This window comes from Daucus carota, chromosome 5, assembly GCF_001625215.2.
Source record: "Daucus carota subsp. sativus chromosome 5, DH1 v3.0, whole genome shotgun sequence".
NCBI classification, from domain to species: Eukaryota; Viridiplantae; Streptophyta; class Magnoliopsida; order Apiales; family Apiaceae; genus Daucus; species Daucus carota.
Window position 1 is genome coordinate 8,772,879 of NC_030385.2, and position 27,507 is coordinate 8,800,385.

Genomic DNA, 27,507 nt, shown 5'->3' on the forward strand with positions numbered 1-27,507 from the left:
TTAAACGAATGACGAGTGAGAAGATTTTCTCAAAGCTGCATTTTCAATGTTCAAGAAGTGGATAACCAAGGACCCAACTGTATTAGTTTTCTATGTGAAATAGAGCTTGTAATCTGTTTGCTGTTTGTCTTATCTAAGTGTTAAACTAGCTCTCTTTTGAGATTTTTTTTTTTGTTTTCAAATTTGATACGTTCTTTTCCGAGGATCTCGTGTTTCATCCTCTCATGCATATTTGTGTGTTTTTTGCAAAAATTGGACCACTAACAAGTTGTTAGTCTAGAGTTCATTTTACCACTGTCCTCTTCCCCATCTACTTGTGAGAACAAATGAACTATTCAAAAAATATACAAATGATTTCTTTGGGGGAAGAATAGATTGATTTACTTGTATAGCAGTATTTCTTTGTAGTTTACTATGACTGCAATAACTGTATATATCTTATTGATTACTATGTTATTTCAGAATTTTCTATTCGCGAGTGTATATTCTTTCATGATCTTTTCTTCTAATTCCTGTTGATGAGTGTAATGGGTCATCAAAATTTAGGGAATGAGGCACAACTGTCTCTTTGGATATTTTTTGAGCGATATCTCTTTCCACTTGATATTAGAAATCAGTGAGCTGTGCAAATAATAAAATCGTCTAAACGTATATTGAATATTTTGATGTAGACCTAGAGTGCAATATACAGTTCCTTTTAATTTCGTTTATGTCTTCAACATCTGTTTTTCAGGATTATTTACAGCTGAAGGTGTTTTGAGAGTAATGGGTGTAGCTGGATTAACCATTTATCATGTCAAAAGCCACCTACAGGTTGGTATCCTTTCATTGCTTTCAGTTACACTATTCCACATACATTGAACCTAGGCACAATGTAGATGTGGATTTACTTCTTAATGTCAAAATATCGACAAGCAAACTATCTAACAGAGTCTGCAGCTGATGGTAAAGGTCTCTGGACCTTCAGATTCAGTGTGTTAGCATTTATGTAAATTGGTGAAACTGTTGTTAATATTAGGATCTAAAGAAGATAACAAAATTTCTGGAGACAGCATGGATTCTCCTCCGTGAGTATCTCTGTCCCACTCTCCTTGTGTGTTGTGTCTACTGATGGAGGGGCTTTTTACCTGGTCTAACCTATAATAGAAAATTTCAGGGGACTGCAAATTAACGAAGCTTTGAGGATGCAGATGGAAGTTCAGAAGCGACTCCATGAACAACTTGAGGTATGACTGATTCCATTTGTTGTTTTCAAATTCAATAGATCAATTTAAATTCTATTTATTTGTTAAGCTTAAAAGTGGCTGTTTGTCTTGCACTGCATTTTGTGCAGCCCTTTGGCTGAACTTGGCAAGTCCACACACTGGGACATTTATTACTTGTACATAATTTAGTCTAAAAGTATTGCTATTGGCTGTTATTAATGGAAGTTATGATGTGGATGAATTGTCTCGTTTTACCTTATTTCGGCTGATAACTAGGTACAAAGACAGTTACAAATGAGAATAGAAGCTCAAGCAAGATATTTGCAAAAAATTATTGAGGAGCAAGAGAAGTTGGGGAGTTCCCTGATAGCCCCCGAGGGGCCACCTGGAGCCGAGGATAAACAGTTCCACCCACACTCACACCAGGCAGCTGATGCTTCTACTCCTTCTCAGTCTCCTCAGAAGAAGCAAAAGGTGAATAATGAAGGTTCAGATAGGTCTGCCCCTTCTTCTGCTGCATCAGAAATTGTAACTCATTGGAGTCGGAACTTGTACAATTATCATTCCCATTTCAGTGGTCCGTCGAGTTAAACTTACTGTGAGTCTGGATATATTTGCAATGACATAGAAATTTTGTAGGTGGTCTATGTAGGAAATTGAGGAGGACCTCGAGGACAGAACCCTTTGGTTAGACATCTGTTTATGGTTAGTCATTACGTTGCTTCTTCGGCCCGAACCAAGGAATCCCTTACCCCTACCTTATCTTATTTTCTCTTACCCTCTGCTAGTTCTGTTAGGACTTGATATATGAAATGTTTTATGCATGCATAGTATGAAACTATTAAATGTTTTAGTCATAATCAAACTATTAAATGTTTTAGTCATAATCAATCGATGCTCCATCCTGAATCCACACCCACTGAAACACATAAAAGGTGAGTGACTAGAAGAGCTGAACTACTTAACATGCTTAACACTTTATTGCCCACAGCACCAAACACTACACATGCCTATTCTTCTTTTTGTGTATCATCTACCACTCATTTTCGAACGTAAGAGATGAGACACTTCTCCTACTACATTCTTCTTGTGCTCCTTCCTTGCATATGTGTATCATCACACACTCAGTACTCACTCTGGGGCTAGAGTTCCTCTGCATTGTTCAGGCTTGAATAATAGACATTTGTTTTGTTTCAAGAGCGGTTCAATCGGAAAAGAAATGAGAAAAAGACATTGTGTTGAATAGTAGGATGTCATCGTTTTCAAGGCAAACTCCACATTTCCTTCTGCCATTTTACGCGACTACTTTCCTTTTTCGAATGTTTCAACAAGAAATCAATTTTTCATTTATATCATATATTTAACATTATTAGTTTATTACAGTCACACCTTCACATATTACAATTTTTTAACATTCACTATCTCAATTGTGCTAGCTATCCAAACTAAAGTCAAAAATTCGAATCTTAAACAACATGCTAGTCGAACCGACCCATATAAAATGAGACAAAGGCAATATACGGGTGGTACATATCTATGTGACTAAAATTTCTCATAGAATTTTGAATTTATTAATATATTTTTACATAAATGATAAACAGAGAGGTCAGAACGAGCTTATGGGATTGGGTATGATCTGAAGAAAAAGGCATCCATGTGACATGATGGAAAAGGAAGAGGGATGGGCATAATAAGGTTCACAGGTACAAATCAACCAACCAAAGGTAGGGTTATGCCAATTGACTTTAATATTTGTAATTACTTTTTCATATAAATACGTAAGAACTTGATTATTAAGGCCAAGAAAATCTTTTTCTTGAAAGGCCTAAGAAGGTTATCAGAACAAAAAGTTTGGGATACACTCTATTTAAAAGGGACCGACTCATGCAGGACAGCAGAACGTGAATAAATCTAGGACCACATCTCACATTCGGAGCCAAATTAGACTTAACAGCTTATTTGCTTAAGTTTAAAACCCGAGCTTTACGCCATATTTCTAATTATAATTGGCCTATAATTAGAAATAAACCAGAAACTAACTTAAATTTGGAAGTTAGTTTGAGCCTTTAAGTCACGTTAAGTTAAATCACATCAAGTAATAAGTCATAAGTTCTCCCAAACGGGCTCTAAAACCCCCTCTATCCTTGGAAGGGGTGGACAATTAGCTAGAGCAGGGGTGCTGTAGCGAAACTAATTGCAAAAGAGGGGAAATCGGCCACATTAAAATTATCTTCGGGGGAGGTCCGTTTGATATCCAAAAACTGCTCAGTAACGGTCAGACAAGTGGGGAATGTTGGGGCGGACCAGAAAAGTTTGAGTAGAGCTGAATCTAAACGTTGGCTAATTAAGCGTCCTGTAGTAAGAGGAGTCGTTATGAAACCTGTAGACCATCCACATAGGGTGGTGAAAGTAGGGCCCCAATTGGGAGAAAAAACCCGAAAAGACCTTAAATTACACGTTATCAACTGTTTCTTATCCTTTAGATGCTATTGCTCTCACATAAAGCAGATTATTAGAAATTGGACTGTTTACTTTCATGTTCTGAAAAGATGTACAACCCCACAACTAGTTGAAGCTACTGCATATATGATGCACTTGCTTCCTACTTGGACATTTATATCAACTCAGAACCTGCAGTCACAATAATTCATCTCAAAATCAGCTGCCTGCCATTTTCCTGAACAACATAACTACTTGTTGCAGTACTTTTCTTATGGAAACGAACGCAAGCTCCCAAGTAGGCCTTTTCGATGCTGGAAGAATCTTGATCCAGGAAAGCTGGAGCCCTGAAAGAAATCAGAGATGCTCATCCTCCTCCTCAGTGGGTAATTACAGCACACCGTCTCTCAATGGAACTCCCTCGAATGCTTCTTCAGAAGCCAGCTCCAACAGCCATAAAGGCCTTATTATGAATCGTCCGAAGCCAGTAAGTATCCATCTTTCGGATAGAAAACAAGGCAAAGGAAGAAGAAAATCCACAGCTAGTGATAGCATCAAGTGGCTTTTTCGACAGAGATGTCTATGCTCTGGCAAGAAATGCGTTCAGGTTAAGCAAGAGGTACTAGTACTTTCTCATAATAAACTTAAATTCCCACCACTCTCAGCAGATGAAATGTATCCTAGGAACCAGATTGTTGATCACAAGATGACACAAAGGGCTAAACAGAGAGCTCAGATTATAGTTCAAAATAGTACGCGTCAAAGATTGATCAGCTTGCCAATATTCAGCAATCCCGCGACAACTGATGATGATGTGGCAAGTAATGCAAGCTCTGACTTATTTGAAATACAGAGCTTCTCAACACACACAACTTATTTCCCCCCTGACGAATCTCAAACAGACATGATCTATTATGAGCAAATGACTCCTTCGATTGAATATTGCTATTATGAGCCTAGTGAAGCTGACATTGGTTGGAGCATAACAACATCTGAGGGGTTTGATCTTGACCGGCCTAGTATGAGCACCTTCCACATATCCGACCACCAAGTAGAAGAACGGCAATGCCAGAGTGTTAGAGCCAAAAACCCGAGCTCTAATACCATGTTAGAACCAATCCATCTAAAACCTTAAGGTGTTAGAAGAATGCCCAAACGGATAGTGTTCTCACTATTTCATTGTTTTGGTCTTCAGTTAAAGAATGGATCACTAAGAGTCTATTTTCAAGTTAAATGTTATTTTTTGTGAAATTTTGGTGATAATGAGATTTGAAATCGATACATCTATTCAGATACCGGTTCTCCTACAAAGATAAGGTATCAAGAGCCGGACTTAATAATCCTTTGTGTGGCATATGACTTGTAGGCCATAAGCCGCAAAGTTGCACCATATCAACGACAAAAAAACGAAAAGCTTAGCACTTTAGCCCTGCTTTTTTTTTTCCTCGCCTCTTCTTGTAAATCTTTTGATTTCTAAAATATGCAGATATAACATTGATTTGTTGGTCATGTAGGACTATGTTAGCCTCCGTGATAAGTAAAATCCGCTGAGTATAATAATGTATTTGAAATTTGTAGTTATCAATTGAGCGTTTACACGAATGGTGATCAGATAACAAACAGTACTTTCCCCATTATTTTCAAACCCAAAAGCTTACCTTTTTCTTAAAACTGTAACAGCAGTGTTCGATCTCGATTCCTATATTAAAAACTGCACATTATCGATCATGGTTTTTAGGTTAAACAGCCCATTCACTAGCATACCTTGTTCTCCCGGATTGTATCAAAGAGGGAAAAGTCACTACAAACTGATGTAGGAACACGATCATAATGAATAAAATAATTGGCAGAATGCAAAAAAATTAATTGCAGGAACAGAGTCAAATTACAAAATTGGAATTAGCTCGGATGATCTTCATCCCCCTAAGCCAAAAGGAAAGTACAAGAACAGAAGGGGCTTTCTGAAGCATCCACCAATGCTCAGCTGGTCAACCATCAGGAGCATTGCTTGCGCAGCTCACCCTTCATGTGGAATATTTGATTACCCATGCGGAAACTTCTACTTGGCGATCATAATAATATGGATAACTTTATGGAGTTTCCAGAAATTGTATACCAAATTCAAAAAAAATGGAACAGGGTGAAACCCTCTAATCCTGACTAAAGAACAAATGATATATGAAAACGTTTAAATTGTAGTATGATTAGTAAAAATCTTCATTAGACTATCCAGACTATCAGGATCAAACTTTCTCGCAAATAAATAGCAAGGCCGCTTCATTCCATTCCACATGCAAGGTCTTGTCAATACTGTCCTCTGCGGATGAAAACAAGGGGAAAGAAATGCTTTAACTTTCTCCGAGTTATCAGCAAATTTAAGCAAAGACATGTAGTGCACATAATATTATTTACATTGCCAGAGCAAGTGTTGCATGTGTACCTTTTCATCACTGGTTATATGTATACTATCCTGAATGGACTGCATGTAACAAGTACAAGTACTCTGTCAGAGCAAAAGCAACCAACAATAATAACAAAATACAAATACTTAAAGAACAGTCATACTCCCATGGTCTTGAGTAGGTCAAATGATACATCTTGAGCCCGAAATAATCTCGGGTGCCACTTCATCTCAGACCAATCAGTATAGGTTACTGAATAACTTGCGATTCCTTTTGGATCAAACATCTAAGAAAAGATAAAAATAAGAGTTGACCACCTCAATATAATAACAATTTAAAGAGATTCCATAAGGGGAAAAAGGCTAAATGTAAAAATTCAACAACCTTAAACAGGGTAGGCAGGTAATGTTCATCAGAATAGCAATTGCGGTTCTCCTCCATACCTGGCTGGAGAGTCAAAACTTTGATGTCAATGCATTGGAACATAATTAGGTCATATGACTCATAATATAAACATATTGAATATAGAATACATTCACAATGGCAAAATATCCATGTTGCACATGATTTCAGATCATAATACTAACGCCCTGTTCCTGAGTTATAAACAGGGAGGAAAGCAAGTGAAGAGAAAGTAAAGTTATATAACTTTCACTCCTATGTGTGCTCCCAAGTTTTTTAAAAGGACGAAAGTAAGTGAAAATGGATGCAATTATAACATAGTTTCACTCCAAAAGTGTGATGAAAGTGAAAGCTCATTTGCTTTCACTTACATTCACTTTCTCTCCTAAAAAATCTCTAGAGCTATATTACTCGGACTCTTCATTTTGACTCGAAGTACCCGTGTCGGCAGGGACGGAGGCACACTGGGGGCAGTGGGGGTACTTGCCCCCAATAGCCTTTTAGTACTTTAATATTTCTGTTATATAAATTTCCAAAAATGTAGCTTTGCCCCCATGGTTGAGGCATTGGTATCTGCGAAAAGAGGAAGCGGCTCGACTCGTACTAGTTGCATTTAAATTTTTAGCTAAGAGCAGTCTTACAGTAGCCCCTAGATAGTTCAATCCGGGTTCAAATCTTCCTGTTTTAGCCCCTAGTTAGTCCATTCCGGGTACGAATCTTCCTGTTTTAGCCCCTAGTTAGTCCATTCCGGGTTCAAATCTCCTTGTTTTAGCTAATTCTTTGCAAGAGGAGCTGATACAAGTATTTATCAATACCAAATTAATTTGCAGATTATATAAACACAACACATAACTTTGGCCAGATCAATGCTCATATTTTGGTGCCATCCTAAAAGATTTTGCCTCGAAAAAGCGATTTTTTTTTGGTGTTTCTTGCCCCCACTTAACTAAATTCCTGGATCCGTCCCTGCGTGTCGGACACTCGACACTCGGACACTTATTTTAGGCTAAAAACATGGACATTTTTAAAAATATTGCCGAGTCCTACACATGGACACGTATCCATGTCGGACACTTCTATCCGAGTCCGAGTGTCATAGCTCGGGAGCAGGGCCTAAAGTTGGAACCATACCTAAATCATGCACTATCTTTAGCAAGAATTAGAAAATTAGAGATAGGAAAATTGGAACATTTAAAGCGTTGGTCAAATATAATCAATTAAAGAAGTCAAAAATAAATATAATACAACTATACATATATTTATACGCGCGCGCACACACACACACATAGGATCCTACTCCAACAGAAACAACTCAAACAAGTAAAACAGAAAACAAATAGAAACAAGGAGAATGGAAAGGGTGTCTGGTGGGCCTTGGTGGGGCCGGGTCGGACCTATTGGGGGCTCATGGGCGTGTTTGAACCTGTTGGGTGCCTAGTTGAGGTTCTTGTGGGCCGGAGGTAGGCTAAACTATAATAAACATTCAAATTAAACATCTATCTATACTAAACTATAATAACCGAACATAAGGACAATTCGTAGTTTAGATATTTTTTGTCATCCCTAAATTACCATTTTCTCTGCCTTTTTTAAGAAAACAAATAAAAAAATTATGTAAACAATGAAAGACAGACCAACATATCTCTTCTTAATTCTAACATATTCTACCACATGACAAATACGAACCATGTAATTCTTCTCAACTCTAACGTGTTCTACTCTAAGACCCAATACAAGATAAATATTATTCTTTTCTTTGTAAATGAAGAAATAAGAAATATGAAAAATATGATTGAAATTAATCAAAAAACACATGAACACATAATAATATCAAGAAAACATTTATAGATAGATGATAAATATGTTTATTATTTCTACTACTCATTTACAACATAAAAAAACATTATAAAACAAAGATAAATCTCTAAAATAAAGACATCTGCACTTAATTTAAGACTAAAAAATAACTTTACACAATATCATTTGATCTAAGTTTCATATAATAATTTGGGATTCAAGTTCCAGCGGGGAAAAAAACTTACTTGAAACATACAATGTGCAGGTATCGTTTTTAAGCATTTTGATATTCACGCATAATTGTGACTTTCTTTTTTCCTTCTATATACTTATACTGGGCCGTTTTATTTGTTATTTTGAATATGAAATATAAACTAAATTGTTTGGTTGTTAATTTATAAGGCCCCAGATCCATCAATAGTTAGTACGTCAATCTGTACTACTGAATCTCTCTGTCTCTCGACCTGTATATCTCAACGGCTCAACACACATCAATATATCAACATTAGTGACCAAACTTATATTGAGTATATAAAATACTCAAGTAAGGATGCAAGGGGTTGAAGTTTTCTTATAAAGAAGTAAACAAGTAAATCCCCAATTTTTGAACCCTAACTTACATTATGATAGATTTTTAGAAAATAATAAAAGTTTGATAAGAAAGGAAGGACAGAGAATTACTACAAAACCATAATTATCGAGAGAGAAAATTATAGTACAGCGAGTTGAATATGTCAGCAATTGAAAGAGAAGCTGCCATGTGGTAACAAGTTAAACATTATCTTATGAGTGCAATATATCTGCCACTGTCAATCATGTGAAAGCATTAACTTACCCTACAGTAATCACGGAATTTATTGTAATAGAGGGAGTCAGCCGTAATTAGTATTGCATGCTGCCTCTTCAATGTGAACCACTGCAATAAACATAACAATAATATGATATTCTACACAGAATAATTAAACCTAAGTTTCAACCAAATAAAAAAAAGAAAAGAAAACTTATAATCTTGCATCAGAAATTTGTCTATTAATGTAACTTTCAAGCATGTACTTCTCAATATATACATAGATAAACTAGATCAGCAGAACTGAAAGTACGCTTGTCTGTGTTTAACTTTAAGCAATCCCAGAATTGCTTTCTGTAAAATCAAATTAATAAAAAATAATCTTGTTTTTTTTTTTTCGAACTTTCGGGATACAACTAATTCTCGCGGTGTGAAAATAAAAGAGTTTGTGATGCTGAACTGGAATCTCCAATATAAATAACAGAAAATACCATTTGTATCGTACTAATCTCTCGATACATAATCAACTATTTTGAAAAAACATTAAAATTGCTTTATTTTGATTTGGTACGAAATAAGTTTGGTTTGGGAAATTTGCATTATGAACAAACCACTTAATTTTCATGTTTGTAGCGTGTCTGATGGTATTTTCATAAATTTATTTTCTGTCTTCCACTCTATCTGTTTCCTTCTCGACGAATACAATTCCTAACATAGAAAACTCATGCTTGTCATTACACATTAGCAACCATTTTCTTTCAGCAGGATAGAGTACTATCATACACAGCCAAGTAAATTTTGAGGATTACATGTATGATATGGAATAGCAACAATTAACATCAATTGTCAAGGTACATGGCTGAAGAAACCATGAACGAGGTCATCCTTTAAAGGCAGAGATGGTGAATGATCCATGTGTACATAGTTGGACCACTTATATTAATTTCAAGAATATATATATTTAAAAGGTACCTGTGAGCCTTTCTGAAAGTACTTCTTTTCCACTTCTGGAAGCATATGTTCTGAGTACCTACCAACACCATGCGGACCTGGATCTTCAAAACTAGAAATAGAGTTACATGCATGCATGTGACTAAAAGATAGAGATTTCTTTGCAACATTAAAGGTCATGTTTTCCACATACTTCAAAATTAGTGCAAAGAACTGATAATTAATTTCAAATCTGCAAACTTTTAGATTACAGTGGAGGAATTCCTATAGTTAAACAAAGACAAGATTAAAGCACCCAGTTTATGGTGGCATTACGGATCATGCTATTACAATCATGTCAAAGTAAAATATGTGAAATCTAATGCAAACAATAGTTGAAAGAAGTATTGTTGTCCTTACCTGTCAATGAAGCTGACATTGGTGAATATAAGGTGGTTGTACACATAATCGAAATTATGAATTGGTACACAGCTGCAACAAGTGGATGTACTGATAAATTCAGTAAGGAGACGATTGGGGTGGACCTCAAAGACAAGTAATATGTAATATGTATTTTTCTTTTACCTGTCAGATAGCAAGACAAATTGCTGATTATCAGGATCTTTTAGAGCATTTGACACCAGTCTCCTCTCAGCATCTACCATTGATATTCTTCCCCACTCCACCTGAGAATATGATAATTACATTAATTTACACGTCCAAACTCATGGCAATCACTTTAAGTAACTTGTAATGGTACAACTATATTGACCAAATGCAAGTTCTCCCGCAATAAATCATACTACCACAGTATGTAAATCATAGTTCAAAAAAATATTATTTTTAATGTTGGACTCTTCTATAAGCTATGGTCTGTAGAGATACCCTCACATGGGAAGTACAACTTGCAACTTTAAAGTCTTGGAGCGGAGAGTTTATGTTCTACTAACAGCATTATTATACATAATAATGTTATAAACCGTTATTCCAATCTATTCTAATTGACAAAGACAGATTCCAATGAAGCGATATTCACATTTTAATATGGCAGCATTGTGATGATATTTACTATTTCACAAAAGTTCATTTTCAAGCCTAAGGTCATGTCTAACTTGTGGAATTATAATCCCTATCTATTATTAGCATGTATACTCTAGTGTAATACTATTGCATATTTGCATCCCAATTTAATTTATCCTATAAGACTAAATTTTAATCGATATTTAGTTCATATCCATAGGATTACAATTATACCAAGTAAGTGGTATTAAATCCCCAATCAGAATCCAGAAAGTGATCAAAACTTATTCATGGGACTAAAATAGAACATACAAAATTTTCGTTCACTGTAGCCTAGTTAATACCCCTTTTGGAGAGAAGAGGTCGAGGCTTATGTCAAATAATGACCAAATTACCTCATATGGAGTAAAGAGGGCTCAATACGCTGATATATGAAAGTTTTGGCCTTTTTATGAGCATATACATTGTTTCTATATGCGTAACATCAAAATACGGAAACTGATTCAGGTAACTTCCCCACCCCACTTTTTTTGTATCACAGAAAACAGTTATTGTCCTCTCACCAATTTTTATCCTTCATTCAACCCTAGCACCAGACAAAGAGTTCTACCTTCCTCCTTTAATCACCATATTACCATGAACTCTATCCATAATCTATCATCAATCTACCATAAACAGGTCTCTAGGCTGCTCTAGTCTAATTATACATAGGTAGATCTTCGGATATAGTAACTGAATACAAAAATGCACTATCAGTTGACAGACACAACATATTTGCAACACACACCATTACATGTGACATATCTAGTGGACATGCTAGTTTAACATGCATGTGGCATGCCAGTAATTAAGGCCAAGCATACTGATGATAGATATTATGGTTGGTTTTTACTCAAAATCCGATAAAGAGGCAATTGCTCGGCATGTATATGTGAGTATTTAAATTTCTGTAATTGACCACAGGAAACAAGGACATCAATCAGTTCACCAAGAAATTGACCAGTAACTAATTTGTGGTGTTGATTTTTGTAATGTATTAGAGCATGTGACTCTATCAAGGAAAATATTTTGAACTGTATGCGTTTTGTTCTGTGGGTTAATGATGAAGTACGAGTTCCACAGAAAGAGAAGTAAAAGTTAAAATACACAGAAGCACCCTTAAATTGATACATGAAGATGTCTAATACCTGTTCTTCCACTACATTATATGATGGAAAAACTGAAAATTAACCACAACAGATTCAAATTTAGTATCAAGTAACTGGACAGAAGTACTTGATCATAATCATGTATACACTTAACAAACAACATTTTAAGAGGGACATTACCTTTTCACTACGTATATTGCGTCCGATAAAATAACGACTCACATGTGGTGGTGCTTCTTTAGAAGCATGTACATAGACAGTGAATCTGTCCTCATGGCCCTGTAAAAAATATTGATAGTAACTTCAGCAATGATTAAAAATGAACATGCCAATAACACAAGTGGAGAAACAGCTTTCATGAAATATGTTCACTTTGACAACTCTGACCTCTGTGTATGCGTGTCTGGTAGATAATATTACTTTCAGATATGTAGCATGCACACAAAATATAAGTTTGTCATCTTTACGACTTACTAGTTCGAAAGTAAATTGTTGGTAATAGTGCTAGAACCAATCAGCACAGTCAATTTCTTAAAGAAGAGGATGTAAAAAACAACCTCAGGTGAAAGATAGAGACTTGCTAAAAGCAGCAGTATTATGTACATAGTTGAATTCATAGGAGGTTCCAAGCAAGAGAAAGACGATATTAGGTATACAATTTAAAGTGCGAGTCCTCCATTTCTTGAAGACTTTCAAATGTCAACAAAGTGTTTATGTGGAAAAGATACATAGAACCACTATGACATCAGTACCTTCTATCAAGGCTACATGTTGCAAATTAACTAAAGAATCAACAAGGAGTATTATCAGCATATTGCATTCTTAATCTACATACTGAGCAGATTTATAGTATATAAAGATAAAAGTATCATTGATGTGCTTCTATTTGGAAGGTTTAGGCCTAATGCACACATGAAGCTGTTAAAAATATCACAGCTTATGAATTTTAACTTAGATAGATGAAAGTGCTAGCAGAATTATAGAGAAGCAAAACTCACTTGAAAGAACAGATCCCATAATTTTTCAAAAGGTAATTGCCCTGGAGTCATAAACATGAAAGCAATTTTCGGGTTTTTCGACTGAATCAGAGGTGTTTTTAAAATCTCTCTAATAACCACTTCAGCTGCTTGCTCCGCATCAGTCAGTTCTCTTACTGGAACAGGTTGTAGGTTTTTAATGACGGAGCAACCAGTGGCAGAAAATAAATAACAGGCTGCAGAACTCCTGGGTGGATATGTATAGGCTGCTATAAGAAAAATGCTCACCATACATACTAAAACAACAATCCACTTTGGCCCCTTTACATGTGGCCGATGGCGCGACCCCGACATCATAAAAAATTCCTTCATATCTAACCTCCAAGAACGAGCTATCTTCATTTAACACCTTATCATCAATAAAATGGTGTAGAGTATTTCTTTTTTATTGTCTTGTACCTTTAATAAAGCCCTTCCTTAAGGGATGTAAGGAGTTGTCTGACAGCTGAAAAAAACAATTGCATGTATGAGAGTCCGTCATATCATACCATCTGTCTAGGTGTCATATAACTATAGCTAAAATTTTAAAATAAATAAAAGTTGTTAATGTGTAATTGGCACAAAGATACTATGAACTTCGATACTACATTGTAAGAATCAGCTGTCAGTACATAGTCATACCTTCTTTTTAATATTTCATAAATTGATTTCATTGTCCCTATATTGTGCAGTTTCAGGTTATAAATTAGATACAATCTGGCAAGTTATATATTTGTGCAAATTTGACTTGATTCCACCGTACAAACACATATCATCCGAGCTAATATTACTGAATTGATTAAAAGAAGGAAAATTAGGTGGAAATGAAACATTTACTCATGGATAGTATTCATTTCAATTCATTCCTACATTCCATTCATCCACATTCAAACAAAACGCAATCCTTCCTAATTAGATTTCTATGATCATTTCTCCTTTCAAACTTTGTTCAAAATTTTCCATTTGATTCCTACTTGATTCTATTTCTTCCGACCAGGGAGGGGCTAGTGAAGGCTATTTTAAGTCCCGGCTAGTCTTGGGAAACTAGAGGATTTTCTTCTTCTTTTTTTCCCTTTTTTTAGCTCCCGGTGATCTTCGAAAATTATAATAAACAGTATTAATATATTATATACTTCATAATTCTGGTTGAGTCCGTCGCTGATACAATGTCACACTAATATGATTTGATTCACAACATTATAACAGTTCCTTGACAACATGATGAGTAATTGAAATATTGAATAGCAGCAAATCAGCTTGAATCCTAATTCAGAAGAAAGCAAATATGGAATAATTGAGAAAAGATACCTGGTGTGAAGTATGACTAGTAGAATGAGAGCTAATCGTGATTGGGATTGGGATCGGGATCGAAATCGGGATCTACAGTGATTGTAATTTGAATATAAGACTATGTAAATTAAGTTATATATATATATATGTGATTGTGTCTGGGTATATATATATAGAGAGAGAGAGAGGGGCAGGGAGGGAGGGAGGGGGTTCGTTAAGTTTGATAGATCCGTCAGCCAGGTACTTCTAGAGAGTGACGGAAAGATGGATGGATTGTACAAATCATTCTCTGCACGGAATCTATAGTCAGATGCTGAATCAAGATTTTCAAAAAATTATCTAGAAACTTGAAGTATTGAGTTCGGATTTAAAAAATATATTAAAATTATGAGATGTTTGATCATAATTTCAAATTATGTTATAAAATTTGACGATATTCGATCATCATTTTTAATTATGTTTAAAAATCTCAGAATATTTCATTGATATTATTTATTTATTTTTGCAATAGCCTACAAATTAGGTGAGTCAAGATAAACCGCATTTAAGCGACAGGCTCTGACTTCGAGATCAAGAGGATACAAGTCCTCTCTTTAACCCGCTCAACCAACCTTTGCCGCGATATTATCTAAATTTCATTAAATTTGATTGTATTTAAATATTGATAGATTTTTCTGAACTTCATAAAATGATGGATCTTATGAAATTGTTAACTATATTTTAAAATATTTGAAATCCCAACATAATCATTTTAAAAAATTGTGATCAAATTTTAAGACTCTCACCAACTTTGCGACATTTTATTAGAATCTGTATAAAATTTAGAATTAAATACAATCCATTAAAATACATATATAATATAAGATTTTCTAAAATCTAAATTGAATACAAACCCTTTGGATTCTACTTTGTATAAATTATTGATTTCTCGCTAGCTTATTTTGTATTTAGCAACTTTCATATTAATCCACAACTAAAAGAACAATTTTTTGCTATCGTATTATAACGACCTCGATTCTAAGAATTATTTAATCATATTGTTTACCTTTTTGAGAATAAATTTTTATAATTTATTCTAATTTGATGAGTTTAAATTGTTTTATTAATTTGTTAATGATTTCTTCAAAAAAAAATAGGAGTAAGATTTTCATATTTTATTTAATAATTAATTCTCGGTATAATGAGATATAAACTTTTTTATTATTTGAGAAAAGATTAGGATGGACTATGGAGGAGTTATAGTTTGAAGGTTGGGACGTTGTCATGGTCGGGGGAGGGTTGGTTGATCGGGCCAGGAGGGCGCCCGTCGACTTTCAGGAGATATATTCAAAAAATAAAAACAAAAATTCAATACTAATTTATTATCATTATTATTATAAATTAATAATATTAATACTAATCACATTAATATTTATTTGTGAATGTTTAACTTTAATATATTGTAAGTATTATTTTAAAATTTAGAATAACTTTTCTCTTGCAATATTGTGGTAAATGCTAAATGTTTTAATTTCATAAATTTACAAGTATTTTTCTATTGAAAAGCAGAAGAATTTTATTGATGAAGAAAAATACCGATTTTTCAAGAAAGAGAAAACAATACTCAAAAACATAACTATACGACATTCACCGCAGTTTACATGTTTAAAAAACAAAACAACACCAACATTAACCATATCTAAAGGAACTGAAGGGACAAAGTACTCTTAACTTTCACTACATCAGACTTCATCTTCCTCCTCTACCATGCCGCTATCATATCCTACAAGAACATCATTTTCAATTTTCATTCACCACATCTCTCGGTTGATACATGCTTCATGCACAGCCATGAATCTTGATTCAACCGAGCCAAAACCCATGTCGAGACTCCATAGCTCAATAGCTCTTACAAATGGTTGAGCAACAATCACATAGTAGTGTAGTTTTGCACCCCACAATAAATAAGATAAGTAGTCAAGACATTAGCATTCGAATCACATAGTTTAATCTCCATTTCAAAGTTTTTGTCATCCTTCCTCTGGTTTAGTTGCTAAACAATATCAGCATGATTTGGATGAACCCCTTCGAGTGTAGAACTCTTTCCTAGAAGGATTCAGATGATAAAACACCACGATGAAGTGTTTTTAATCCTTAGTGAAAGCTCTTTTATATCCTTCTAGCATAAGATGATATTCATTAACCTTTCAATTCTGAATACCCAGTGTACAAGCTAACATACAGAGAATCTTACCTCTACTTTTTCTGACAATAACTCCAATGTTAGACACATTACCATTTAGAAGCGATTCGTAGAAGTAATTATTATGAACATTGATCTATACCATATCTCTTCTTGGCGTTTCCAGCGAGCGTTAGCTTCGACATTTTCAACTTCCTCCATTAGAGCAACTCCAATGCAATGCTATACTTGGTTCTATTGCTATATTATAGCATCAAAAGTAAATAAACTCAACTCCAAAGGGGTGCTATATTTGGATGCATCCATGCATAGATGCATCCTTGGTTCTATATTTGAAACCAAGGATGGATCCATCCATGTTGCCACATCAACAATAACTAGAAATTGGAAACTAATTAATGAGTCAATGAGTTAGGTAAAAGTTAATGAGTTGGTTCTATATAGAAGTTAGGTAAAAGTTAATGAGTTGATTAAAGTTGAAACTAGTTATAGAACTTAGCATTGGAGTGCAAGTTTTATTTTAGCACCAAAAAACACTTTTTGGTGCTATATTATAGCAATAGCAATAGATATATAGCATCTAGCATTGGACTTGCTCTTATAGGTGTAAAAGATGAAAAGAATTATACAAAAGGCGAAAAAGCGAAAGAGGAGAATGCGTCTAGAGGGATAGTTGCAGTGATTATATAGCCAGCTTAGGAAGAGAAAAAACAGTAAACAAAGCTAATAACTAGAGATGGCAAAAAAAACCGATCCGAATGGATACCCGACCGTTTCGACCCGAATGGATTTTACCGAACCCGATATTTTGGATTTGGATTTGATTTTTAGACCCGAACGAGTTTGGATTTGGATTTGGATACTAGGTATTCCGTATCGAAACCCGACCCGAAATCCAAATCCGATCCAAACCCGATCCAAACCCGAAACCCGAAAAAAAATCCAAATATATATATATATGTGTGTGTGTGTGTGTGTGTATGTATGTATGTATATGTATGTGTATACTAATATACTTTTTTTCAATTTTAAATCTACTAAATTTTGTTTGTGAATGTATATATTCTTGGGTTATAGTGGCTTTTTTTGTTTAACTAATGAGTTTCTTTAATATTTCATACTCCATATAGTGAAGATTTGTGTTCAGAAATTATTAAATACGGTTCAAGATTTTATTAATGTGTAATACTTTATTATTAAAGTAGTTTAGTTTTAAATATAATGAAATTTAAGGGCGAAAAAATCAAAAATAATATTTTTACAATACTTTATAAATTTCAGAATTTAAGTTTTGGATAAACCCGAACAAACCCGAATCCGATCCGAAACCCGTGGATTTGGATTTGGATTTGATATTTGAAACCCGATTGGATTTGGATTTGGATTTGGATTTTAAAAATAATTTGGATTTGGATTTGGATATCTCAAATATCCGAACCGATCCAACCCGTTGCCATCCCTACTAATAACTGATTACATAGCAAAAAACAATGTCCATTCGATTTCTACCACCCGTTATTAAGAGCAAGATTTAATTTTGTGTTGGAAAATTAAAATGTGTAGATTTATTTTTATTAAGAAATTGGAGACCTCTATTACAATGTTGTCTTGTGAGATTGGGCCCAGAAATGGACCAGCTTTGCTCTTTTTGCGCCTAGCTTTGCTAGACATATTACTTGGAAGTTCAATTCTCTAGTAATGTTACTAACTCTAATTGACTTCAAATTAGCTATCGAGATAAGGGAAAAATTTTCAGTATAATGTGACTTGAAACTTGATTCTAAGAATCTACAAATCATTTATATACTTCATAATACACTAACATGGAACGGTCATGATATGAGTTCCACTCCAATTCTAAAGTGTTTAGAGCTTGAGTTGGTCATGTAAACTATAAATTACATCTCCATTTTTTCTTTTGATGAAACCTCTAATACCTGCTAGAGCGTTTCCTTGGTGTAGCTTCCATGAACCATCTATGAAAGGGATCTACATCTACCACAAAGAGATTATCTCTTTGCATAAATTTTGACCCTACAATGGTTCCTATTAGGTTTGAGGACCGCTATCGGTAGCGAACTTCAACCAACAATTTGTAAGTCATGCACCACAACTTAGAACTTTACTTTATTAGAGTAACTACTTTCACCTGTTGAGCTTCAATATTCTTAAACACTGCATGATTATGAGACAACCACAATAGCCAGATAGCAATTACTGCTACCTTCCAGCCCGACTTAGCTTTTCTGGATGAAAATAGCTTTGCATTAATTCATATCAACAAAGAATTTAATAAATGGGGTAAAGGAAGATGCCACCAGTTAAAAACCATCTCCAATATTTTTCTTGCAAAGCTACATTTCCAAAGTAGATGTTGGGTTGTTTCTTGATTAGCAGCAATATGCACATGAAATGGATTCACTTAGCTTAATTCCTTCTAGAAATAATGAATGATTTTGTCGGAAGAATGTTTAAATGAACTTTCCAAAAAAATAAATCTTAATTATGAGGGATACCTATTTTTCAAATGAATTTTCAAGATATTTCAGCTATTAAATCCTCCATGTGAAACCTGGCATGCTTGACAAAATATGGAGACCTGTAGCATTGTAGACCAAAGTATGGAGTCGATTCTGCCTTGATGAGAGTATTCAGGGGCAAAAAAATAGTGCTATAGAATTTTCTATTATGTAGTCCAACTTTTTTAAAGTTTAGCCCATGATAAATTAGGCCCAGCCCACTTTTTTTTTTATCTAAAACATTGAGAGTTGGGGAAGAAAATAAACAAATAAACTTGAAAATAAAACTCTAGCTAGGTTTTCAAGCAAGGAAGGGAGGAGATTAGAGATTTGGAAATAATTAACAAGATTAAGCAAGATTTGTCCTTTGACAATTTTTTTTTTCAAAGTTAGCCCAGGTAAAAAGGATATATCTTGGCTCCGCTCTTGACAGTATTATGGATGATTTCTTTTAGGGTTCAATTCAACTATCTCTCAAGATCTAACTGATCTATTCCAAAGATCTAGACTTGAGGGCTTTGTGTTGTACCATTTACCTTAAACTTTTGAAATACTTGAAAAATTTATAAAGAAAGTGCATAAAACTTCTTAAAAACCTCTTTAAGTGGCCTCTCTCTGAACTAAAAATCTTCCCAAACAGTTGGAAACCAACTTTTACTAGAATTGAAAGTTAGGCTATTCATTTTCTAGTAAGATTAAAAAACTTGAGATATATAACCAAGCGTTGTGATTCATTTTTATGTATACAAACTCCGAAAGAAGTGCATTGCATAAAGCTGCTAGGAAAATCTTGTACAAATAATCTCTTGAATATTTGTAAACAATTGTGTTTAGAACACAAAGAAGTTCTTCGATATGTAAGTCTTTTTGGTGGAAAAACAGTCTCACTTAAAATGTCTGAATTACCTTTCTTTCATAAATTGCCTTGATATTTACTCCTTCCGTTTTGAAAAATAAGTCATTTGACTTTTTTGCACGTATTTTTAAGTCTTTTGACTGCAGGCTTAATATTATTGTTTTTGAAATTTTCTTTTTCTGAATAATAATATCAATCATATATTTTATTCAAAAAAGGAAAATTTCGAAAATAATCATTTTTAGCATGTGGTCAAATGACTTAAAAAATACGTGCAAAAAAGTCAAGCGACTTATATTTTAAAATAAAGGGAGTATCACTTTTTTCTCAATCTTTAATACAAGTCAGAAAAAGTTTGAAAATCTTTATATTCAACCCGTTATAATCTTTTTATTGATTAAATTGTTAAATAACAATCAGGATGAGTGGAAATAAATTAAATGCCAATTCTTCAAAAAATGGCTCAAAAGACCAAAGTTTTATCACATCACATTTAGAAGAAAGACACGTGGCACTTGGTCAGATCTTTAGGGCCGCATATATGGACTATATATCGATCAAGGAGAGGAACAACCTAACTCTCACCGATGAGAGACTACACCAAATCGAAAGAATAATTAAAGATAAATAAACCTTAGATCTTGAGTGGAACCACAAAAATAAGAGAAATCGGACTGAAAATCCACCCGCTTGAAACAGAGAACAAAGACAACGAAATTTTCGATGATTTTATATCTAAGAATTCTCCTGAGAATAGATTTGGTACAGAACCACAAAAATAAGAGAAATCGGACTGAAAACTCACCCGCGTGGAATCTCCGATGATTTTAGATCTAAGTTTCCCGAGAAGAAGTGTTATTCAAAAACTAAAAAAAAATAAAGTAGTTAACTGTTTTCGGGCTTTCCACCTGTGGAAATTGACGAAAACCTCATACGACCACGAGAAGAGAGAGGCCGGAGAAAAAATGATTACAAGTCTCTCTTAAGGTTTAACAGAAATCGCAAAGGCTGGCAGTAGTAGTAACTGGTTCTTGGCTGTGTTTAGGCCCACCTCATTTTTTGTGTGAATATACAGTAATAAGGAACATGGAACATGCATCGCAGATAAGTTGATTAGTGACACTTCACCAATCGCCATACTCAAGTTGGACCACTCCACGGCAAGGCAATTCGCAAGACCGCAAAGTCGGGATACAATATGAAACTTGTCGTCTATCGAGAGTGTTGGCAAGAAGTTCGTTACCAGAAAATATTATATTTATTAGGTATATTACTTTTGTAATATTCAAAAGATAATTTTATTCATTACTTAGTAATAAATACTTACTTTTAAATATTATTATATTTTAAGAATAAATATTTATTTCTGAAAATAAAATAACCTTATAACACTCGACATTTCTAATATATTTGTTTAATTATAGCACAAACTCTCTTTACAGTTGTTAACCGTGAAAAAATGTATTTTTCAATAGATCATAAAAAAACCAAAATATAAAACATAAATTTTTGCAATTAAAATATAAATTTTCTCCGGTTTGGTAGACCAAAAAGTATGTCCATTTACTCTTAACTATAATTCAAAAGATGAAAAGATTATGCGGTAATTCATCAAACTATATAATTTAGTACACGAGTATTTAAACTTTTATATATATTTAAATAATTCAACTCGTAATTTTGTCTGTTTACTTTTGAGTCAACTATCCAATATCCAAAATTTTTGATGCTCATGTTGATGATAAATCTAGAATAATGAGATGCGATTGGATTCTCCGCAGGCTCATCTTATAGTAATTAATCACATCAAAAATGTTCATTCACATGTACAAATCATGAAACAAAAAACACACCTTCATCAAGAAGATTCACATAGTATCCACATACTAAAAATGCATAAAATAATTTTCACTTGATAGCAGATGCAACCGAATGAGCCCAAAATTTGAGCTGGTGTTTCATATCCATTTCATTATCCACAGCTGCATTAATCTTCCACTTGAGTTTCTCAGCAGCTTTTCTTCTATACTCCATATCTTCCCATGCTTGTGAAAGATAGGGCTTCTTTGAAGAAGCTGCAGCTGCCACAGAATTTTTAATATTCTCCTCTTCTTCTTTTCCGAATCTTTGTAACGCTGGAATAATCTCAGCTAACCTCGAATTCTTGTCTTCTTCTGAGAACACGAACCCTAGATCCATAAACCCTTTCAGCTCCTCGAACTCGAGCTCCGAGAGACTCTTAGTGGTCTGGCCCTTGCCTTTCCTCCTCCTCCTAGTAGGACTCACTTTCTTATCATCGGTTTTTTGCATGGTCACCGGTTCAGGTACCTCGTCTGTAGATTCTTTGCCAGAGAGAATAGTTTCGAGCTTCATCGGTGACCTAATCATCAGGACTGAGTTGGGAGAGAGGAGAGTGTCCGAGCCTCCTCCACTGCTCAAGCTTTCTTGAGAGCTAGTTGACTTGTCATCTGCATGAGTGCTGGTCGAGATCCGAGCCAGCTTCGGTTCAATCTGTTGATGGAGGAATTTGGTATCAGCTAAATTCGCACCCGCATCATCAGATGCGGGGATCGAATTTCGCTCGAAAATTTGTTTTTCGAACCAGGAATAATTAAAGAGATCCAGAAGACGAACGAGTGATTCGTCAGCTTCCATTTTAATTATAATTATAGCGTGGCGTGGTAGAAGAAGATATAGCTTTTGGCAAGAAGATTGGTGTGTATGGTATGAGTGGTGGACAAGATCCACTGTAATGTTTAGTTAGGTTTGTTGGCTTAATTAAGTTCAAAGTCTCTCATATATGTATAGCATATATTGATCAACATTACAATATTGCCCTTTAAACCATGCATATATTACTTAGAGTGGCATGTATAATCTAGTTTTTGGGTTGTTAAGAATAAAATATAGTAGCACGTTTATCACTCCTTTTCAAGGCCTGTAATAAAATAAGTATATACAGATCAGATTTTATCCTTTGGTTTGTCACTGCTTTTATTGATTTTCACATGTACACCATTTATATCAGGGAGACGGGTAGTTGTGATGCATGTGAACGGGTGAAGCAGTACCACTGTACCAGTTATAAGTTTTTGTTATATAAAATAGAGTATTACTGATTTTGACAGATAAAACGAGATACAGGACGTTAAGAAAAATATAATATATAAATGTGTGGTTTATATACTATATAAATAAATAATTCATATAAAAATAGAAAAGGAAAACTGGGAACAAATACCCGTTGTTGAGTATATAACAACGAAAGTAAAATCCAAAAGCGAATAAACAAGAACAAGAAAAATAAACAATCACACAAGACGAAGATTTACGTGGTTTGGAAATTCCTACTCCACAAGCCGCACGCACTAATTTTATTGATCTCTCACAATTTTGTTGTGTTATGATTTTATAATTACATGGGAGTATTTATAAAAGAAAAAACTGACTTAATCAAAATAGGAGTCTAACTTCGAAATAGCTAATTCTAATAAGAGTCAAATATTTCTAACCAAATCATCTTCCTATTCTGAATCTGACTCCACGAATCCAATAGAAACAACATTAATAAAAAGTAGAAAACTATATCACCAGCTTCGTTAGGTGCGGACAGTGGAGCTAAAATTTCAAAACTTACTAATATTAGAGTCCATCTAGTTAAAAAGTAGTTAAATTTGACACTAATTTAGAAAATCGGGTAAAATATTTATAAGTTTAGTTTCCATTCCATTTTATTTCAATTTGTGTGCATCATAATTCTAGTATATATATTCTGAAAGAAATGTTCTATTACATAAATAATACTCCCTCTGTCCCATCCATTTTCTTACACTTTCCTCTTTTGGGTGTTTCATCCAATTCTTTACATTTCAAAACTTACTCAAAATAGTCAATGGGTCCCACCACTTCTTCACTTTTCTTTCCTTTTCAAACTACTTTTACTCTACTATCTTATTTTTATACATTAAAAATCAATGAGTCCCACCACTTCACCCACTTTTTTTTCTCTTTTCCACTACTTTATACATATTTCTTAACCTCCGTGCCCAACCCAAACGATAAGAAATGGGAGGGACGGAGGGAGTATACATAAGGAAAACCCTTTCAAACCAGTGTTTTCAATGTTGGCGTGACAAGGTATTCGGATTCAAAATTTGTGAACATATACGTTAAATTTTAAATTTTATAGAGTACATTTTCGATGTAATTTCTTCGCCGCGCGCGATGCCAAAATAAGTTGCAGAATACAAGAGACAACATTTGGGAATAAACATCACATGTGAAAGTGGACATTTGTTTTATTGGAATATTTATTAGAGGCACTATGTCGAAACGTGTTACGTGAACTGAATCACCAGACCCGTATAGTGGCATAAAAGTAAAATAAGAAGTAGCGTGAGGATATAATGGTGAATGAGGAATGGCATCTCGAAATTTCGAAATCTAATAATTGCAGTTTGGGTGGAGTGAGCAGTCTACGTCGAGGCGTAAAGTCGAAGAATCAATTTCCCATCTAACTCAGCCCTACTTCTGAGTTGTGAGGTAATGTGACCCCGCAGCACTTTCACTTGCCACATTATTGTCCACATTCTCATTAATACCCCTCGTGCCCTGCTTCTGCTAGTCTGTAATTACGGTTTGAGTTAGGTTAAAAGAAGTGTTTTCTTGCTTAAATTAAAAAAATGAAACAAAAATGAAAATTAAATAAGTTAATAAAGTGTTCAGAAAAAAAATAAAAATTTTGAGAAAAAAGTTTCTTAGCTTCTTAAACGTGCTTTTACTTATCTACACAAACGGATCAAAAAAAGCAGAAGCCAGAAGTAACAACCACTTCTCTCAACCAAAGAGCCGCATTGTTTGCATGCCAGCATGCCAGCTTTGAGAGTTTTGATTCTCATTTCTAGATCATAGGTACTGCATCATAATATCCTCCTTCACATTGTATGTTAGTTAAATAAATATTTCTTTAAATTGAGGTACAATGATTTATTGATTTTTATGATTTATAAGATGTTAATGGTTTGATATTTGATACTTTGATGATTTGTTTTTTCGTCTTTCTAAAAGGGAGTATATTCCTGGTAAATGAGATCAAACCAACATGACTAACGGAAATAACTTCAGACAAATTTAAGAAAAATAATTAATTAATCATGATTAACGACATACTAATGAAAATAAATTACTTTAGGTTAATATAATAATAATAATAATAATAATAATAATAATAATAATAATAATAATAATAATAATAATAATAATAATAATTCACGCCCTTGTTACAGTTAATGTAACATCGAAGTATGTGAGTTAATCATACACACCAAGCCCATCTTCATAAATAAATTATAAAATGATTTTTTAAGGGCATTCTAGGGAATTAATTGAGTCAGTAAGATGAATTCCATCTTGGCCGGCAGGTAGGGATTAATCTTCTCTAACAACATGATCATACTGATAACCGTGGCCTCACAATAACATTTTGTATTCTACTAAAGAAAAGGATATGTTTCAAATTACGTATGACATGGCAACTCCCAATTTAGTAGAGGTTGACGAATGACCATCTCAGCTACAAACAACTCCTCGTACATTATTTCTTTTATTTTCTTGAATATTATATTGAATTATGTGATGGACAATTATATAATATATTTAAATTTTAAAAAATTATTTTAAATCTTTATTTTATATTTTAAACTTACAATATCAAATTTTACGCTTCTCTAAAGTATAGTTCTTTATATTATACTTTTTTTTTTTTGCCGAATCTTTATATTATACTTTAATGCTTCTCTAAAATATAGTTTTATAACTTATTTTTTAATTTTTTTAAAAAAATATTAATTATTAAATTTTTATTCAGAAAAAAAATCTTACAAATAAGTTATAAAATCATATTTTATAAAAGAATTAAAATGCGTGACAAATCGAAAACATATATAATTCAAAGGGACAGAGCAGTATAGTTTATTTGTAAGAGGAAGGCTGCCCTCACATGTGTTTGTCCTTCATGGACTGTATTAAGCTTATGGCCCTCTAATTTGGGCTAGTTCTTGAGACTATGGGCCAGCAAAAATGCTTTCCACAATCCTCGGCAGTAACCATGAGTGATGAAGAAAACGTGTCACAGAAGATCCGTAAAAAATCCACCTTTTAGAAATTGAAATATATAGGGACAGAAAGGTGAAGGGGTTCAGTAGAAATTACATGTACAGTTGCTGGAGGAGGCACTAGCTGAATAAGTAATGAAAGATCAACTTTTCCGAAGATCACTGTACTCTGTACAGCTTTGAGTGAGCTATAACAGAACTGGTCCCTAGCATATGATTGTCGGGGGCTGTTAAATAACATACAGATTTTGGGCCGTTGGATGAATATCCGACGGCCAGGATTATAACAAAATTTTAACACGTCTAGCGCTTTTTAACCGCTAGTCTAGCGTTTAGAAAAGTGCTAGACGTGTGCTGGATATGTTACTTAACATGTCCCTGGCAATCATATGCCAGGGACCAGCACCCATAACAAAATAGCACAACACTTAACTGATACACCAGCTTCTGCTTCAATTTTGAATTTAGCCTGTGAAAGACACATAAGAAGGGCACCCTATCCCACCAAGTCACATTCAAGATGATTAGAATCATGGACTGACATGGCACCAACAATATGGTTAAACCTATACAACAATTTCTCTACAGTTGCCACAGAACCTATAATAACTAAACTATCATCTATAATATCTTCAAAAGTCTCTGGTTGGCTCTTGAATTAAAATATAACTAATGTGTCTCCCAGCAAGTTAGTAGGTTCTCAAGAGTTGTTAATCTTTATTATATGTTTTATTCATATGTGAACTAAAAGGGAAAAGCAGCAGGATGAATTGGAATGAATGAACTTTTTATTAATAAAAATTAGTTAAGAGCCATGTGGAAGCTCGAGAGAAAGAGAGAAAAGATCCTTAAAAAAAGCCTCTAAGAGTCCTGAAACTCTTTTAAGACTAACACACTTTATTTTTCTACTTAAAAGAACTCATATTATGAACCTCTTGGAGATGCTCAAGACAAAAACATCAGCGAAAAAGGGAATAATAGTTGATAAGAGCAAGAAGAAAACTCTAGCTTTGACAAGTTAATAATTAGCCAATCTGCCAAAACATAATTGCCCAATGTGTTGGATGAAATATATGTCTCAGCTTACACATTTATCCTACCTTTTCCATATGGACCATTACAAGAAATCTTTAAAATTATTTTCCATAAAAATCTATTTGCTAGCAAAAATAATTAAATGAAGTCTATCGTCAAGGGAGAAATATAATGTTTACGCCATTTAGAATTTAGTACTTAATCATAAAAAAATTTCATCCCTGGGCTTTTCTGGTGAAATATGCCCTGGTTCTTACCCTCCACACTCTGGGTAAGATGACTTTGAACTAAATAATTCCCAGCAATATACTGAATACAGGCGACTACTTTTCTAATAAATCAGTCAATCAAATTAATAGAAATCCG

The 27,507-nt window shown here is 34.0% G+C and overlaps 4 protein-coding genes across 7 annotated transcripts; 2 read left to right on the plus strand and 2 right to left on the minus strand.

Moving 5' to 3' along the window:
* The first annotated feature begins 343 nt into the window (after nucleotides 1–343).
* On the plus strand, nucleotides 344–2,898 carry LOC108222558 (myb family transcription factor PHL7). Of its 2 annotated transcripts, XM_017396463.2 has the most exons (4): nucleotides 344–813; nucleotides 1,019–1,067; nucleotides 1,157–1,226; nucleotides 1,482–2,898. In XM_017396463.2, exons 2-4 carry the CDS (start codon nucleotides 1,054–1,056, stop codon nucleotides 1,794–1,796), a joined length of 399 nt encoding a protein of 132 aa, XP_017251952.1. In that variant the 5' UTR covers nucleotides 344–813; nucleotides 1,019–1,053; the 3' UTR covers nucleotides 1,797–2,898. The 2 variants fall into 2 exon arrangements, with proteins under 2 accessions (XP_017251952.1, XP_063950484.1); XM_064094414.1 differs by lacking the exon at nucleotides 344–813 and having other exon boundaries at nucleotides 834–1,067.
* A 1,020-nt stretch (nucleotides 2,899–3,918) lies between these two features.
* LOC108221283 (protein PHYTOCHROME KINASE SUBSTRATE 4) lies at nucleotides 3,919–4,779 on the plus strand. Its single transcript, XM_017395172.1, has one exon. The coding sequence runs from the start codon at nucleotides 3,919–3,921 to the stop codon at nucleotides 4,777–4,779; it is 861 nt and encodes a 286-aa protein (XP_017250661.1).
* A 708-nt stretch (nucleotides 4,780–5,487) lies between these two features.
* Nucleotides 5,488–14,751, minus strand: LOC108219834 (glycosyltransferase BC10). Of its 3 annotated transcripts, none has more exons than XM_017393372.2 (11): nucleotides 14,455–14,751; nucleotides 13,129–13,612; nucleotides 12,311–12,409; nucleotides 10,548–10,648; nucleotides 10,383–10,454; nucleotides 10,005–10,062; nucleotides 9,081–9,161; nucleotides 6,431–6,493; nucleotides 6,210–6,332; nucleotides 6,085–6,123; nucleotides 5,488–5,961 (listed from the first exon to the last, which is right to left on the minus strand). In XM_017393372.2, exons 2-11 carry the CDS (start codon nucleotides 13,507–13,509, stop codon nucleotides 5,833–5,835), a joined length of 1,146 nt encoding a protein of 381 aa, XP_017248861.1. In that variant the 5' UTR covers nucleotides 13,510–13,612; nucleotides 14,455–14,751; the 3' UTR covers nucleotides 5,488–5,832. The 3 variants fall into 3 exon arrangements, with proteins under 3 accessions (XP_017248861.1, XP_017248860.1, XP_017248862.1); XM_017393371.2 differs by having other exon boundaries at nucleotides 10,005–10,095; XM_017393373.2 differs by lacking the exon at nucleotides 14,455–14,751 and having other exon boundaries at nucleotides 10,005–10,095; nucleotides 13,129–13,283; nucleotides 13,396–13,606.
* Nucleotides 14,752–21,901: 7,150 nt separating this feature from the next.
* On the minus strand, nucleotides 21,902–22,648 carry LOC108221284 (uncharacterized). Its single transcript, XM_017395173.1, has one exon. It carries the CDS (start codon nucleotides 22,646–22,648, stop codon nucleotides 21,902–21,904), a length of 747 nt encoding a protein of 248 aa, XP_017250662.1.
* Nucleotides 22,649–27,507: the final 4,859 nt, after the last annotated feature.